Consider the following 19,039-nt stretch of genomic DNA (forward strand, 5'->3'; position numbering starts at 1 on the left):
TCACCAACATTCACAGAGGAACTAAGGAAGGTAGTTTTTATAGATTTTTAAAAGCCACAAGTGTGGAGTGCCTGGGTGGCTCAATCAGTTAAATATTCCACTCTTGATTTTGACTCAGGTCATGATCTCAGGGTCATGAGATCCAGCCCTGCTTTGGGCTCCATGCTAGCTGTGGAACCCACTTAAGATTCTCTCTCCCATTCCTTTGCCCTTTTCCCCATCTGAAAAAAATCCAACAAGTGTGCTTTTTAATTAATTATGTATATATGTGTGTATATGCATATGTGTTCATATATATCATTCTTGTTCAAATTGGGCAGATGCACAGAAACAGAAAGTAGATCAGTGGTTGCCAGGGCCTTGGAAGGAAAGGGGAGTAGAGAAGGATTCCTAACGGATGCAGGGTTTCTTGTAGAGTGATGAAAATGTTCTGAAATTAGATGGTGGTGATGTTCGTACAACTCTGAATATTCAAAACCACTGAATTACATATTTTTAAAAAGATGAATCCTATGGTATATGAATTGTATTTCAATAAAACTGTTATTTGTTAAATAAATAGTTAACTATTTATAAAATAAGTAAATAAATACAGTCATAATTGTAAGGTTTGATGGATTGGGAGAAAATAAGTTTATATCGGAAAAAACAAGTTTATATCGGAAAAATTAAGTTTTTGAAAAGGAGAATGGTGGTTTTAACTCTCTGTCTTAATTTCACTTAAAAGGATTGTAGTAATATGGGCCCTACTCTGTAGGACCAGTTGTGACTCTGGTCACACAAATTCTTGTTATGTGATCCTAAAAACACTGCTTTAACTTACTGTTCACTCAAATAACATAACTTGATATTTATTCTTTCAGTTTCTTCAAATATAAGACAGATTTTTGTTTTCAAGTTCTGCTAATTTTAAGCTATCAACAAACACTGGTAATTGAGTGTTTAAAAATAGGTGTATAGGGGCACCTGGCTGGCTCAGTTGGAAGTGCATGCAACTCTTGATCTCAGGGTTGTGAGTTCAAGCCCCACATGGGATGTAGAGATTACTAAAAAAATGAATAAACTTAAAGAAAAAAAATAGGATAGAAGAACATACTTTTTGGGAGGTAGAGATAGCAATGAACTGGGAAAATCTGTTTAGGAAAAGGGGCTGCCCTTCCTTGTCCTTTAAAAAAATATATATCAACTTAGGAATTTCTGGTTTTCCAAAGTGGTAAAAGATTAGTTTTTGATATAAGTAATTGTGCCATCTTCTGATTGATGGTCCAAGGACATCTTCCCCTCTCCCACTGTATATTTGGAAGAATAGTAACCATTGCCAATTGTAGCAAGCAGAACCAAAGAGAAGTGTGGTAGGAAGACTTTCCTGCACCTGAGGAATATTAGACAAGGTGATTCAATACCCTTTCCTTTCTTCTCCATCTCTTTCCTTCCCAGATAAATCCTTGTTATAGAGGGCTATTGTGGAAGTTTCTTGTGTTGCAAAATGGCAGAGGGAACCTGCTCTCCCTCAGCCCTGGTTTGTTATAAGTTGGTTAAGAGACCCAGTTGCCTGCATCCTTACCTTATGTAAACCTCAGGGGCCCAGTGGTGGGGAGTCCTCTGGCCTCTGGCCTCTCTCCTTCATGCTTGATCTTGTTTTCTGGCAGTATGACCAACACAGCAGAATGGGGCTGGCAGGCAGAAATTCTGGCCTATATGTCAGATGTGGAAGGAAAGGGAGTTCTCAGAGTTGGCCCTGGCCTCTGTAGCAGCTGATCAGGACTCAACCAGTGCATTTCAGCCGGGGTGTGTTGGAGCACAGACCTCCTGGGATCCAGGACATACTTCAGAGGAGTTTTGTGGGTAGATTGGAGGAGAGAAGAGCTTGAGAAGCTTTTTTGTGAGAGAATCAGATGGTGGCACCTGACTGACTCAGTTGGTGAAACATGTGACTCTTGATCTTGGGGTCAGGAGTTTGAGCACCACATTGGGGATAGGGATTACTTAATAAATCAAAGTTAAAAAGAGAGAGAGAGAGAGAAAGAGAGAGAGAAAAGGCAGTGGTTGGGAGAGGTTTAGGAAGTGTTGGGGAGGGTCTCCTGTGACTGTGTCAGTGTTTAGAGAATAAGAGCAAAGAAGTGCAGTTATTTGGATTAACTTTTAGTGACTGAACTGTTTTTTTCTCTGTCTTGTTTTGGAAGGAAGGAAAATTAAGGATGTGATAAGCCCTTTCAGGGAGAATATCCTTGGTTTTCATAAAATTGTCAAAGATTAAGAAACTGCTCATTTTAATAGAGCCTATATTTAATACTTTCACAAATCAAAAGAAGTTCTTCATCAGTAAAAACGTGGAACAGTGGTATTCTTGCTGTCAGATATTATTATGGTCAGATGTACGAATGCCCTCTTACATAATTCGCTTAACTTGACCTTTTCAATTTTCTTTCACAACCAGTGTCTAAAGAAATGGGTTCTTACTATCTTTAGAGGTGATGAGTGCCTCAAAATGTAGTGCGGACTGGATTCATGAAAGCAAGAAGACTTCAGATCAAAATGACCCACAGTAACCTTTTATTCAGTGTTTATGTGTGTGCTGTGCTTTGAAGTTCCTCAGTGGTATTCTGCATTGTAGTCTCTTTGGAATGTGTATCCACTGTGATGTCATGGAAATTCGACATTGGGCCTATTGGGGCTTGGCAGGACATTATCTGAATGGGATTCTGTCCACAGAATTATTGGCAAAAAAGGTGAAAAAATGCCATGGCATCCAGTTCTCTTTTTTGCAGATACTGATAAAAATTTCCTGATGTTATGATAGATACTCTCTTTTTAGTAGTACAGAATTCGTATAGGAAACACGAACACTTTCCTTTTCAGAAAACTGAGCAGGGTAGAGAAAAGGACATCAAGGACTTTTTTTTTTTTTTTTTAAAGTTTCAACCTTTTCCATATTCGCACATCCACAGTTACACATCCATTTTTTCCCAAGTATGTTCTTGAATTTATTCCTCTTAGTAAGAATCTGTGTGATCCATATCTCATTCTTCAGTTTGGAAAGTATTTGAAGAAGACCACTGCGTCAAAGCATATCCCTGAATTATATCTGTCCATGTGTTAGCTGAATAGAATGACTAGTTAATACTCGTTTACTAGGAAGGAGTGTGAGAGCAAAGATACAAAAGTGCAAAGCTCAGATTAAAACTAAAATTTGCTGCTCCTTCTATCTAGTGCTGACTGTCTAGTGCTGACTAAAATGAGGAACTTTCAGACTTTGTACTTTTGGGGAAAGTTACATGTACAACTTAAATAAGTATTTATAGAGGATATTTGTGAAGCGGGGCATTGTGCTAATCTCCGCAGAGCTACAGATATAGTTAAGATACAGTATTTGTAGGGCGCCTGGGTCGCTCAGTGGGTTAAGCCGCTGCCTTCGGCTCAGGTCATGATCTCAGGGTCCTGGGATCAAGTCCCGCCTCAGGCTCTCTGCTCAGCAGGGAGCCTGCTTCCTCCTCTCTCTCTCTCTCTCTCTCTGCCTGCCTCTCTGCCTACTTGTGATCTCTCTCTGTCAAATAAATAAATAAAATCTTAAAAAAAAAAAGATACAGTATTTGTAGTAAGTGTTTTAGAGGAGGGCTGAGTCCCCCAAGTAACTATCAGTTCCTTTAAAATTAGGAATGATGAAGCAGTTCAAAAGGACACACACACACACACACACACACACACATCTCATTCCCTCTGGGAAGAGATGCATTTGAACTGATGGGGGATGTTTCAGTGGAGACAACAGTATAAATAAGACATGGAAACAAAGGTATGCATATTAAGGGATGAGATCTGAAGGACTAGTGTAGAATGACTAGGCATAAATGCTTTATCTGTAATGCTTGTAATAGAACTGGAATGGTAGGTTGGGGTTCTTTTATTGGAGGACTTTACCTATAAGAGTAAAGACTATGACTGTAATTCACTGTATAGTAGGTTACCTATTAAAATTTTTGAGCCAGGGAATGACATGATTAGCATTTTAAGGCTAGGCACGTGAACCTGGAAGTGGATGCATGGATTGAGAGCTATTAGAAGGCGAATGCTAGAGAACAAGAAAGAGCTACTTTTCATTTTAACTAGTTTTGGCACTGAGAATAGAAAGGACATTGTGTAGGCAGAATCTACTGAATTTGGTGGTTCATGGGAGGAGGGAAAGGAGGGTTGCCCTGTTATTGCAACCTGGATTATTAGGAAATGTATATATTATTCTCTTAATCACTCATTCATTCAGCTTTTATTGAGCATAGTGGTGAATTCAACAGGAGGTGAAACTAATTTTAGAGTCTGGATGATAAATTGGATTTTGAACATGTTGAACTTTAGGTAGTACTGATAAGATAGCTTTTAGGTGTTTTGAAATTTGGTTATGGAATTCAAGAAAGTTTGAAGCTAGAAATAGAGAGCTAGCATCCTACTAATGATATCAAACACATTTTTACACAAACCAAAGTACTGTGTCCTTAGGGTCCACATTAATAGATCAAATAATACCAGTATAACAATTTGGGAATTTTTGTTTAAATAAATTTGCTCAGAGGCATTTTCGTAGTTGATTGTTACTTTCTGTTTACAGTCAATATTTTACAAATCAAGACAGCATAATCACACATGTGTAGTAAAGGATTAATGTATGATTCCCTAACTTTTTATTTAATTTTAGATTTAAGTAGCAAGCTATCAGTAAAGTAAAGCAGTATGTCCTTTTAAAAAGAAATGTAAGAAAGACATTAAAGGGGCACCTGGGTGGCTCAGTCAGTTAGGCATCTGCCTTCGGTTCAGGTCATGATCCCAGGGTCCCAGGATTGAGCACTGCATGGGGCTCCCTGCTCAGTGGGGAGTCTGCTTCTGCCTCTCCTTCTGCCCCTTTCTCCTGCTCCTGTGTGCTCTCTCTCTGATGTGGTCTCTTTCAAATAAATAAATAAAAACTTTTAAAAAAGAAAAAGGCATTAAAACTGGTGGACCTCTGTTTAGGTGATCTGAAATAATACCTTACTGTATAGTGGGTAGTTTACCATAAAACTGTCTTATACACTTTCTTTAAAGAAATACCATTTCATTTCAACTTTACATGTTTCTTAGCCATTAGAAAAGGTCATTTGGAGTTAATGAATATATGAATTTGCACTAAAACCTTTTAAAAGTTGCTAGAATTTTTACAGTGTATTGTAATATGCTCTTCTCAACTTACGCATACTTTTAACTTTTGTCTTTTTAGTAGAAAAACATTTGTCTCTTTGTTAAACCTATCAGTGGACATTATTGTATGTTCAGTAGCTGAAGCCCGATATAAGTTGTATCCTCCTCTAAAAATAAATCAACAGGTTAAAATACTACTGGCATATTGTTCAGATTTCATCAGCTTCCTCATCATTGACATTGGCATTTGTGCAAACAATGAAATAAAGGGGCTGGCATTTATGATTAGTGAATAAAAGATATCAAATATCAAAAAATTTATGACTTAGAACACTTTGTGTAATTTTCATTGTGGTGGTCTATGTTAACAATTGATGAGTGTCACTCATTGAGCATTTTTTTTTCTTTTTTTGTGCGTGGATACCTACATGGAGGGATGCATCTGTCAAGGTGAAATGTTTACGAAGCACTAATTTTCTGACTTGCACCCAATTCTGTGTTTTAAGCAGTAGAGACTAACAGCGTGCTTCTCATACTTTAGCATGCATAATAATTGCCTAGAGAGTTTGTCGAAACAGATTCTGGATCCCACATGCCCTCCACTCCTCCCAGGTTTGGGATGGGGCCATCTTCTAACGAGCTCTCAGATAATACTGATGATGCAAATCTGAGGACCACATTTTGAATTTCTCTGGGCTGACATATTGTGATAGTCACTCCATAATTAGATATTTAGAAAGCACTTGGAATTATATGGAGAGGATTGAAAATCAAAATGTTCCATATTGGACAACCCTTTGCCATAGAATCTCAGCTAGTCATAATTAAGAGTTCCTAATGAAAACTTTAATTATTAATTAGATAATTAGTTAGGATATAGATAACATATATTAATCCTGATATTCTATTACATAATTTTCTGCATATCTTATAGTTGCATGAGTGATCTTATATTTTCAGATCAAGACAGTTTCTTGTCTTTTGTTTGTGTTATTTTTCTCATCCTCAATTAGTGACATGGGGACTTAACGAATATAGGGACTGTGTAATTGATAAATTTCCCCCCAAAGTGAGGAGGTTAAACAGATCATAAAGATGTAACTATCAAGTCACTTGAGAATAGTAAAATAGCAGTTTTGCTAAAACTTTGGAGACAGACACCTCTGTACTGTTATAGTAATCACAGAGAGACACTCTGTGTATTGTGACATATTTATGATATTTTAATTTTGAATGTACTTAGTCTTCCGCTCAGCAATACTTAACTTTTTAAAATATTGTAAAGTTTTTTGGAGGTTGGCATATGTACTTATGAAAACAATAAAAGTATATTTTTATACTGTCTGTGATTTAAACTTTTCACTAATGTGTATTAGTCTTTGTATTAATTTTCTATGTTTTAATTATATTTTTCTTTCAATATTGGAAGAAATTTATCATTTTTTTCTCTATAGCTTAGAAAGGTTTTCTAATTTTCTTTTAATAATTTTAGTCATGTCTGAAGGTGTTTTTCTATTGAGATATGGTCAACATACAGTGAAAAATACACAGCTCTTAAATATTCAATTTGGTGAGATTTGGTATCTTATAACCACATTCTCAAACAAAATATTAATGTTTCAATTCCTCCAGAAATTTCCTGTGTCCCTTTTTAGTTAATTTCCACCCCTTATTCTCACCTGGAAACCAACTTTTAATTTCTATCACTATAGAATAGTTTTGCCTGAATTTAAATTTCATATCAGTGTAATCAAATAGTAAGTATCCTTTTGTTCTTGTCAAGTGTAATGTTTTAGATATTCATCTTTGTTATTGAGTATATCATAGTCTTTTTTTCTTTTTTATTGTTGAATAGTATTCCTATGTGGCCATACTACCATTTCTCCATTCTCCTGTTCATAGACTTTATTGTTCCAGTTTTTGGCTATTGTGAGTAAGGCTGTGAGTACATTGTTTTATAAGTCTTTTAGTGAGCATATGTTTATGTTTCATTTCTCTTAAGTAAATATCCAAAAGTAAATATCCAAAATTATTTGACCATAGAGTAGGTATCTGTGTGTCTTTATCAGAAATTGTCAAATAATTTCCTCCCAGCACCATATGACAGCTTCAGTTAATCTATATCTTCACCAACATTTAGTGTTATGTCCTTTTTATTTTAGCCATTCTATTAGGTATTTAATAATATTTGATATTTTAAATGTACATTTTCCTGTTAACTAATGAAAAAGTTTGAGTACAAGTTCATGTGCCATAGTCTGTTCATCTATCTTCTTTGAAAAGTCTGTTTCCCCCACCCCCGATTTTTAATAAGTGTGTTTTTTTTTATCATCAGTTTGTAGGATTTTGTTATTGTTGTATATTCTTTCTTTTCTAAAGATTTTATTTATTTGAGAGAGAGAAAGCATGAGCAGAGGTGGGGCAGAGGGAGAGGCAGGCTTCCCACTGAGCACGGAGCCCAATGGAGGACTCCATCAGAGGACCACAGGATCATGACCTGTGCGAAGGCAGACGCTTAACTGACTGAGCCACCCAGGCGCCCCCCAACTGTTGTGTATTCCAGGTGCAAGTCTTTTTTTAGATATATAGTTAATCATTTTTTTTTTTTTAACCAGTCTGTGGCTTGTCTATTTTCTTAATGGTGTCTCTGCTGAACAGAAAGTTTTAAAATTTTAATGTTCAGTTTATCCATTTTGTGTTATTATTGTTTGTGCTTTTTTTTTCTGTCAAAGCAGTCTTTGCCTACCCCAAGGGATAAAGATATTCTCTTGTATTTTCCTTCTAGAAACTTTATGGTTCTGTGTTTTATATTTATGTCTAGGACTCATTCATCCTGTGTTAATTCTTGGTTATGAAATGAGAGGGGTTGAAGTTAATTTTTCCACTTGGCATCCAGTTGTTTAGTTCAGTTTATTGAATTGCATTGATACCTTTGCTGAAAATCAATTGACTGTACATATAGTATGTATATATATATATATATATAGAGAGAGAGAGAGAGAGAGAGTCTATTATTTCTAGATTCTTTATTCTGTTTTACTGATATATTTAGATATATATATGTATATGCCAGCACTACAATCTTGATAGTGTAGCTTTATAAGTCTTGAAATCCAGTAGTGTAAGTTCTTCAGCTTTGTTCTATTTCAAGATTCTTTTGCCTGTTCTAGAATCTTTGTATTTTTATATAAACCATAGATATATTTACACAGAATATGATTTCTTATAGCTGCTAAAATAAATTAATACAAATGTGGTGGTTTAAAGAAATAGAAATGTATTCTTCCACAATTCTGGAGTCTAGAAATCCAGAATCAATATAACTGGACCAAAGTCAAGGCTCTAGGGGTAAGAGTCCATTCCTTGTCTCTTCTAGCTGCTGGTGGCTGTCAGCATTCCCTGGCTTATGGACTCATCACTCCCAGTCATTGATACCATTATTTGAAATCCTTCTCTGTCTCTCTGACTGTTCTTCATATCATCTTCTCTTCTGTGTGTCATAGCCCCTCTGCCTCTTTTTTTAAAGAATACTTTGAATTTAGTAATTCAGAGTACTTTCCATTTAAAGATCTTCAAGTTACACCTTCAAAGATCCTTTTTCCTTATGTAACACTTTACAGGTCCCAGAAATTAGGACCTGATATCTTTAGGGGCCATTATTAGCCTACCATAGAATGTTTTATTCTCTTTTAGACCTTCGTTTTGTTCTGGAACTTGCTGTCAAAACAGATTGGACTGAGACTTTTAGCACCCTAAATAACATATTTATTTATTTGCTAATAATTGCCATTTCTTTCTTTCTTTCTTTCTTTCTTTTATTTTTTTTTAAGATTTTATTTATTTATTTGACAGACAGATCACAAGTAGGCAGAGAGGCAGTCAGAGAGAGAGGGGGAAGCAGGCTCCCCGCTGAGCAGAGAGCCCCATGTGGGGCTTGATCCTAGGACCCTGGGATCATGACCTGAGTGCAGAGGCTTTAACCCACTGAGCCACCCAGGTGCCCCTCTTACTTTTTTTTTAAACATATAATGTACAGGGGTACAGGTCTGAATAATTGCCATTTCTTTTCTTTTCTTTTCTTTCTTTTTTTTTTTAAAGACTTTGTTTGTTTATTTGACAGAGATCACAAGTAGACAGAGAGGCAGGCAGAGAGAGAAAGAGGGAGAAGCAGGCTCCCTGCTGAGCAGAGAGCCCAATGCAGGGCTTGATCCTAGGACCCTCAGATCATGACCTGAGCCGAAGGTAGAAGCTAACCCAATTAGGTGCCCCTAATTGCCATTTCTTTCTTTTTTTTTTTTTTAAACATTTTATTTATTTATTTGACAGAGAGAGATCACAAGTAGGCAGAGAGGCAGGCAGAGAGAGAGAGAGGAGGAAGCAGGCTCCCTGCCAAGCAGAGAGCCCGATGCGGGACTCGATCCCAGGACCCTGAGATCATGACCTGAGCCGAAGGCAGCGGCTTAACCCACTGAGCCACCCAGGCGCCCCCTAATTGCCATTTCTTAATTGGACTCTATCATAGAATAAAATTTATTGCATTCTAATAATAGCACAACAAATTAGACCTAAAAAGCCTCAGCTGGTGAGTTGCTTATTTAACATAGCAGTCAGGAAAATACCAAGTTAGTAAGAAATTGTATTATGCTTGGACTGTCATAGAACTGAGCTATGACTCAATAAAATGTAGTGATAGTTTCTCATTTTGGGTGGCCACAAACTAATTCTTGATTTTGTAGGGCTTTCTTGGTAAGGCTTGTTACATAAATCTTCTTCACATAGTATTAGAAGAATAGGTTAGCTAGCTAGAGAACTTTAACGTTGCAAACTCTGTTTTGGTTTGGGGATGTTACTTAAATTGCCCAAATGTAGGGACTTCCTAGACCTTAGTATGGGAATGACTTATGAGCATGATTTGATAAATCATTATCATAAAAAGATGAAATAGTGAAGCCATAGTTTCCCTTTCTTTTCTTAAGTCATTACATTAATTAGCTTAAATATTTAAATGTTGATAACTGTTAAATTTGGCATAGGAAGAGAAATAGTTTGCCAAGGGGAAATTCTCTTTGTTTGCCCTGTAATCTTTTTCTCAGCATGCATAGTGTTCTTCTGTGCAACCAGATAACACAATAGCTTTTGCTCTGCCAGCAAGAATCATCACCAGTGTGAAAAAGTTCAGCATGAAAACAAATTCACTGTCAAAACCAGTAGTCTACGTTATGATTAAAAATTTATATACTTTTTGATTTCTGGATTGAGGATTGAAGTCAGTTTACTTCGTGTTACTTGCCACAACTCACTGAGTGACTTTGGCCTTAGCAACTTGGATAATGCATGATGTTCCACTTGTAGATATTTTGTGTTCTTTCAATGTCTAAAATACTCAAAGAATTTAAGTGAGTATGCCATTATTAATTGATAAGTATGTGAGTGAATCATATTAATGTCATGAAATGTAAAAATGGTGGGTTGTTTTTTTTTTGCGTGTTTTTTAATAAAAACTTGGAAGAAAAAGGGACAAAATCTAAAGGAGGAAAACTAGTCTACTAGTTCAAGGAGATTCCCAAGGTAACTTTTAAAACTAAGGTATGTTCTGTAACATATTTGATAAAACTTTCAGAGTAATTACTGGTGGCAAATTCTAGTTGAATACTATCAAGTGGTTCCTTGTTTACTTGAGAGTGAAACAATGACACGTTTGAATATCTGCTACTATGGTCCCCACATTATTTAAGTGAAATGTCTCTACATTTACATAACCTTTTCTCACTTATTTGTTGAAAGATTGCTGAAATGCAAATGACATTGATTCTTTCAGAATGAATAAATAAAAAGAGAAAGGAGAGTCATGGAGAATATGGGGGAAAAGGAAATAATATGAGATCTCTAGTAAGCCACATTTTACATTAACATTTGAGAATTGATGAATTTGTATAAAACGTTCTTGTTTTCACCAAATACTTTAAACAAATTACTACATATTGAAAACATTTTAAAACATTTCTTAGGTTTTGAAAACACAAGTGAGAAAGATTTACTAATGAATTAACTTATAATCCCAATGTTTTGTTTAGTTCTTCAAAGTTGTTTCTTACTGGGGTGCCTGGGTGGCTCAGTTGGTTGAGCATCTGACTCTTGGTTTTGGCTCTGGTCATGATCTCAGGGTCATGAGATTGAGCCCCATGTGGGGCTCCGTGCAAGGTGGGGAGTCTGCTTGAGTGTTTTGAGGTGCTTTCTCTCTCCCTCTGCCTCTGGCCCTCCTCCTCGTGTGTGTGCGTGTGTGTGTGTGTGTGTGTACGCACGCACGCACGCTTCTCTATCTCTAAAATAAATTCTTAGAACAAAAAAATGTTTCTTACCAATCTGCCCTAGAATAACCATTATTCAATAAAAGTTCTTGTTTGGGGATTTGTAACTTTAAAATCTTTCGGACTGGAAAAAAAAATCTTCCGGCTGAGCTGGAAGATGAAAGGTATTTATTTTTAAGTATGATTGTATAATCTGATTTCCTAAGAAAAAGCTAGTAGTTCAATAGTGATGGTGTTTACAGCTAAGTACCTTATATAAGGAAAGTGTCATACTCTGCATAGTCTGTGCCCTTTCTTTGTCATGTCCTGCTCTTCTGCAAGTACCTATTTCTGTTTGCGTTAGTCATCCTCTCTAGGTAAATTGTCCATGAGACCAGTGATTCCATCAGCAAATTATCCAGAAAATGCTGTCTTTGCATGTTGTGACAGATCATGTCACTGGTGGATTTATAGCTACTCCAGTGGTCTAATTAACCTGGCAGTTGTCTCCTGTGCCCAGCACTGTTGTCTCATTGCTTTGGTATCTTAGTTTTCATCTTCTCATCACCTTCTTTCTTAACTAAAACTTAGATTTACAAGTTTTGGGGTTTTTGGTTTTGTTTTAGTTTTGTTTTTAACCTAACCCCCATCAACCCTCTCTACTCACCACCCCCTTTATTTTTGATTGGCAGTATCATCCAGATAAACAAAGTGCAGATGTGCCAGCAGGAACAGTGGAGCAATGTATACAGAAGTTCATCGAAATTGATCAGGCATGGAAAATTCTAGGGAATGAAGAGACAAAAAAGGAGTATGACCTGCAGCGGCATGGTGGGTACTTGGGGTGAGGAGCCATAGCACACTGGCAACTCTTTGAAGCGCATTCTGCAGCCATTCCTGAGGAGCCTTTTCCAGCCTTCATACCAAGTTATTATTGCCGCCTTGACTCCTCCCCTCCATCACTGTTTTTAACTGTGTCCTCTGCTTAGTAGTGCTTATTGTGTATCCATTGAGTAGTTAACAAAACTACTAGGATGTGGCTTCTTTGGAAGCCATGAAAGCTGCTTTTTCTAACTAATGAAAAATGTTCAATCACACAGTTTTAATTAATGTTTAATAACTTCTTTTCATTAAATTTAATTATGTACTCATTCAAATTTTAATTGTAGCACTTTTAACAAAGTGTACTATATAAATGACAATCGAAAGGAGGGAACTATAGGGGATAACATCATAAAGCACTCTGCTGTCTTCCAACTTGTTTTAGGCTAGGATTCATGATTGTCTCCCGAATAAACTATTCTTTATAAGATTGCCATAAATGGTATTTTAGGAATGCACCTTTCCTGAGCAGTTTTAAAAGTCATTTCTATTATGCATTTTAGAAAATAGCTTCTTAAAACAGTGACAAGCTCTTGTGAGAAAGAAAGGGAAAAATGTAGGTCAGGTTTGTCACACATAGACTGCAGTTACACGAAGTGATAGGCTGTCTTTCAGCAGTGGCCTTGGGATAGGAGTCCCTCAGTCTTCTATTTGAACCTTCAGTATGCACCCTGCATGCTAATGGGGGGGAGTCAATAATCAGTTACAGCCTGTGGGGAAAACACTCAATTGCACTCTGCAATAGCGCACCAGGTTCAACATCGACTCGAATGTGTTGATAAAAGCTTACTGTCTCTGTAGTTGATTATTGAATCCCCTCCCAGGCCCTACACCGGCACATCATCAAACCTAACAAAATGATTTTAAGGCTCCAGCGACTATGGTTCTGAAAATTTGATTTGAGAAACGAGGCTTACTTCTAAAACACAGCATTAGAGGATAAAGCCAGTGGTATATATGGAATGCCCACATTTATTTTCGGAGGGAATTGTCCTGATAAAATTAAGTATTTATAACTTACAGGCAGTGTGTGTATCTGCGTGTATAAAGACTTCATGAGCTATTTGTTCAGATACTGGAGAACTTAAGAGTGATTTTCATCATACTAAACAGCTCTAAAGCCCTACGTTTTTAAGATTGATGAGATTTTTAAAAATATTAGGGAACTGATGAGTGTACCTTTGCAATGAATTTGGATTAATTTTCAAATATGGCTTGAATATTGGGTCTTATCTATTTGGTGCATATGTAAGTATCTTGTATTTCTCTTATAAATATGTTTTACTTTTGGCAGAAGAATGTACAAGTGGATGAATTCTATTCACAGATCTATCTTTTTAACCTTGGTTCACATGATAGTATTTTCTGTGAAAAATACTGAAGCTATACACAAATATGTTGCGTGAGAAGTTACATCTGTGCTTGTTGCCCATCTTTACCAGTCATTACTTTCTGGGTGCCAGTTTGCTTAAGATAAGGATAATCCACAAAACTGTACTTTGAGGGGTATAAGGTACATACTCGCCCTCTGGCTCTGCATTTTTGCCACTCCACAGCCTGTGTACTGTTAAGAACCTGTCAGTAAAACTGACAAGAAGCCTGCTACCTAAAGAGAAAAGAAGGAGAAAACAGGAATAAAAAACTAATCTTTCTTGCTAGGGAATAGGGTATTGATAGACAAGAAATGGAGATAAATAGGAAACAGTGTTAAAAGTAAGCAGTAGAATTGCATTAAAAAAATGTAAGAACAAATGATCAACAGCTTTAACCCTTTCTCATTGTCTTTGGGAAGTCCTTGGAAATGAGGATTTCTTTTGAGCTTTTAGTCCTTGGTTTTAAGGTTTTAATGGAGATAACTGCAGCCTACAGGATCACAGTGGACTCTTGTAGGTCATTGATGAGGCCACAACTACATTTAGACAAACTGAATACAGTGAGAAATGGGCCTGTTCCATAAACTGATAAATCAGCAGATCTGCTTGGAATTCATATAATGTTCGGTTTGCTTTGCAAGTTTTTTAAGCAGGTTCTAGGACAGTAGAAATGCAGCTTTTCCTGACCTTTTACTATGTCAGATCTAAGTACAAAGTATTTCCTTCATTACCAGCAGCTCCAGATGGTGAGAATGCTTTACTTTTGTTTTAAATCAAGAGTGGATTGCTGTTCAGATAAGAAGTAGAAGTCTCTTATCCAAATATAACTTGCTGTTTTTAAGCCTTTCATACTAGAGCTATTTTTAAAAATCTCATAATAAACCTAGTTTCATCTTGTCATTTCTTTTGAATGCTGACATTAATTTTTCCTTCTTGACCCATCTTCAGTAATTGGCTCCTCAAAAGAAGGAAATGAACTTGAACTTCTAACAGTGAGGATTTAGATTTGATAGAAGGAAAACCTTTGAGAGTGATAATTTGTTAAAGACCTGGATAGGTTACCAAGAGAGAGAGAATTTGTTATAACCAGGTCAAAGCACTCTTTTTTTCTGGGTCACCCCCTGGGGACATGGAAATAGCTTTGTTATACAGAACTCTTTTTGCATGTGGTGATAGTTCATTGTAGAACTTTCTTTTCATAGGGTGTGCTTTAAATATGTTTGTTTCCTGCCTTCCATTACTTGGAGTATAAAATCCATTAACTGTAATACTTGGGAAGGAGGCAAGAGACATTTTATTTATATGTTGAATGCTTTCTCATATTTCACAGCTCAAAGTTGGTGCGCTGTTGTAAGAAAACTCATCAGTATTGCTCACAAACATTTATTTCCCGAAGAGATCATTTAAAGGGGGTCCTTGACGTCCATATTTCTTTGCTTCACAAAAGATACTATCCAATGAGTTCTAATAAAGAAAAAGTCTAGGGTAGATAACCCCAGTAAAGTACATATATTCTTTCTTTGCCATTTCCACGTATCTAGTCTTAGTTGATATTTTTAGGGCAATGTTGGCCAGGCTGAAGAAAAGCAAATCTAAAAAAGGATGAGTAATATTCAGTTCCCAGATACTATACATTTTGAAAGCAGTGTTAACTAGTGAATTTAATCAATTAGTTCCAGTTGGCATATTTACCTTCTTGTTTCTAAGGATGCTTCCAAAGGCTTGCTTCCCATATTCCTTTGAAAGGCATGTAGTTATTCAAGATTAGGCTTTGCATTTCTAGACAACCAGATGAGCACTTTAGAAAATCTTTTCTGGATTTATAAAATGTTTAAATGAGTAATATCTGTCAAATAGATTTTGGTGCCCTTATAAATATATGGGGAGTTTTCTTATATATTAAGCACATTAAAAATTGCATCAGAAGTATATTGTGGGAAAATAATAGGGATCATGATTCAGTTGCTTTGTAATATATGACAGTCACACAGATGTCCAATGTCTCAGTGGCTCTACAGAGTGACACCGCTGATGAGTTAGGTTTACTTCTTTGTGACCTGACGTAAAATAAACCTTCAAATGAAATCAGTCAGGTTAAGTAATGTTTTTTTAAAAATAAGTGGATTGTGTTAGGAATCCTTCATGGTATATTATTTTATATTAAGATGTATCTTGGTTTTCTATTAGTGAATTGTTTTGGTAATGTGGAGTCTTCACCTTACACAATCAGACAAGTACTCAGATACCCAAAATAGCCTAGCTCAGGAGATTGGGCCAGACGTTGTACAGTCATTGTATTTTTACTCAAAGCTAATCAGCTATTCTCCCTTAGCTAGATACAAAAGGTCATTTTTGGTGTTGTGTTATACAATTTACATTGTCCCTTTTATAAGGATAAATATTTGAGAATGGGAGATAAGCAAATAAATTGCAGGCCAAATACAAACATATCTTTAAAACCCCACCAGTGTTAATGGGTTAACATATAGTTTCTTTCTTTCTTTCTTTCTTTTTTTAAAGGATTTTATTTATTTATTTAACAGAGAGAGACAGAGTGAGAGAGGGAACACAAGCAGGGGGAGTGGGAGAGGGAGAAGCAGGCTTCCTGCCAAGCAGGGATCCGGATGGCGGGGCTCGATCCCAGGACCCTGGGATCATGACCTGAGCTGAAAGCAGATGCCCAATGACTGAGCCACCCAGGCACCCCAACATGTAATTTCTTAAGCCCAAAATAAGAATCGTTCCTGAAAAGCTGATGCTTCCTGAAAAGTTAATACTAAAGACTGATTAACTCCATAAGAAGGGAAATAATACTTCCAAATGTAGATAATATGAATCTGAGTTAACTTAAGAATAATGACATAAGGCCAGTAGATATTTATGTAGGTTATGTGCTAAACTGACCCTTACAAAATAATTGTATTAATCAGATTAGAGTTTCCATCTGTGATCATATCAGTATTTCTATTTGATTTTAGGAATTTGAAAATTGGCTGTAAAAATGTGCTTCAGGTAAAACTTGAAGATAAGCATCAGGGGGTATGTTTTTTTTTAGTGACTGTTTCTGGGCAAAGTACGTATGTGAAATGATGCAGAAAATCCATCTAGACAGTTAGGGACTGGCATTTTCTTCAGAGAGAGAAGAGAGTATAGAGAAAACTTTCTGTGAGGGTCCTCCTGTTCCATCTTATTTGTCATAAGAAGGTGACTACTCATGTTCCCTTTTTCTTTTACTTGAATGCAGGTATCTGTTTTTGCAGTGAAAATGTATTTTAAGATCTTTTCTCAGTGGTTTTGCCTAAAATTTGGCTAGTTTCAAAGAATGTTACAGAAACCTATGGTCAAGATTATAGTTATACACACACATACACACACTTGGACGCATTTGGGAGTTCTGATTTACTACTACTGAAAATGGAAGATTTAAGGAAGTTTGTGTCTCCCACTTTAATGTCTCTCCCAATTTCTACTCGGGTACTTGGCTGATTGAAATCAATGAGTCTTTTTTTTTTTAAGATTTTATCTATTTATTTGACAGACAGAAATCACAAGCAGGCAGAGAGAGAGGAGGAAGCAGGCTCCCCGCTGAGCAGAGAGCCTGATGTGGGGCTAGATCCCAGGACCCTGGGATCATGACTTGAGCTGAAGGCAGAGGCTTTAACCCACTGAGCCACCCAGGCACCCCAAAATCAATGAGTCTTAACCCAAAACAGGATTGGTTACCTTTCTCATTGCTTATTTTTTCCCTCAGATTTGAAATCTTCATTTCATACTACATTCTGATTACTTCTCCTTTGCTCAATGTATAACCAATGAATTAGAAATGAGTGTTGACATTTTTTTAGGGTTTTTTTTTTTTTTAATGTGTGATCTTCTTCTCACAGCTATCACCGTAGGCTGTACCCAGAGTATTACACATACCCATAGCTGCTAATTGGCCTTCTCCTATAGTCGTTTACATTTTGATTGGTCTAGCTTTCTTTATTCTCACTCCTCTGTTTAAGAACTTTTATAACCACCCTCTCCCCAACACATTTGCCCATTCATGTAGAATTTAAATGGGACAGAAGCTTTGAACTTTGTTCCTAATTACTTTTTCTAGTCATATCACCCATCACGAACCTGATGTGAATCTTCTCCCCTGGTTCACCTAGGGGGTTCCAAACACATATGCCTGTGTTGTTTGTCATGACTCAGTGCACGCTCCCACTCTGATTTGTCACAATTTATTTTTTAAGTTTGAACTCATGCTCCAGTCCACCCCCAACTCCCAAAGAAAGCTTCCCCCCACACTCAAATCTACCATCATTTTTAATCTCTGAATCTAATCTACGAATTATTTTGAATTGTTTCTCTGTGGTTCCTATCTCGCAGTTTTGTTTGCTACGTCGGATGGACTATGGCTTTGGTAATAACAGGTCGATTTTAGTGGGACTGACAATAGCAAAGTACATCAAACTTCTTAGCACTGTCACAAATCCAGACAGGGTAGTAGCTGCTGCCTTCCTACACTGTGGTACTTGAGGCTTTCCCCTCTCAGAATAGATTGGTGTTTAGTCATTTTCTTATGATGAGGTATAAACAGGTCAACAAAACATTCTGAGATAATAACAGTTAAAATAGCTGCCATTTATTGAGCACTGTATCTGTGATAATTGTCTTTCAATCATTGTTTAATAGCCTATTAAGGAAGATATTAAAAAGAAATCCGAGATTCAGAGGGGTTAAGTAATTTGCCTAAGGCCACATGGCTAATAGTTGATAGAGGAGAAATTCAGAGCCATTCTCTGACTTTTAGTCATATTGTGGTACGCTGTCCAGTTTTGAATAGGTATGTGCAGCCTCCTGTTTTCAGTTCCAGATGGGCAGGAGTAAGTTACATTTGAGGGTCAGAACGAGAGGCCAGGCCTACTTCTGCTGCTGTTCTACCTGTTGTGTAGTGAAACATGAAATTCAGGTTCCGGGTTTTATTTGGTACCTTTTATGAGCACTGCATATACGTTCAGTTTATAAAAGCCCCAGTTCTTCGAAGTCCATAATTAAACTCCAAGTTTGTAATTTTTCTTTGATATGGAAAGCCTTGCAATTGTGACTCTCTAATTTCACCTGGGAAAGGATTATAGAGCTTTCTGATTTAATGAGCAGGTTTCACGTTAAATGTTGCCTGATTCACAATCTCTTATCAAGGTAGCCTGAGACTGTTCCAAGAACAGAGAGTTTAAAGGAGAAGGAAACCGATTTCCTTCAAGTTAGTTTCTATATGAAAAATTTAATTATGTATAGTGAAATGATTTTTAAGAATGAGGTGATTATATACAATTAAATTCCTTAGTT

At 36.6% G+C, this 19,039-nt stretch overlaps 1 protein-coding gene across 2 annotated transcripts in view; it reads left to right on the plus strand.

Moving 5' to 3' along the window:
• Positions 1 to 19,039, plus strand: part of DNAJC24 (DnaJ heat shock protein family (Hsp40) member C24) — a 55,790-nt gene that overhangs the window by 24,918 nt on the left and 11,833 nt on the right. For both annotated transcript variants that reach the window (XM_082748883.1, XM_082748884.1), the window contains exon 3: positions 12,143 to 12,281. In XM_082748883.1, the coding sequence (XP_082605009.1) occupies positions 12,143 to 12,281 (139 nt within the window). The remainder of the gene's footprint in view (positions 1 to 12,142; positions 12,282 to 19,039) is intronic.

This window comes from Mustela nivalis, assembly GCF_964662115.1.
Source record: "Mustela nivalis genome assembly, chromosome: 9".
Taxonomy (NCBI): Eukaryota; Metazoa; Chordata; class Mammalia; order Carnivora; family Mustelidae; genus Mustela; species Mustela nivalis.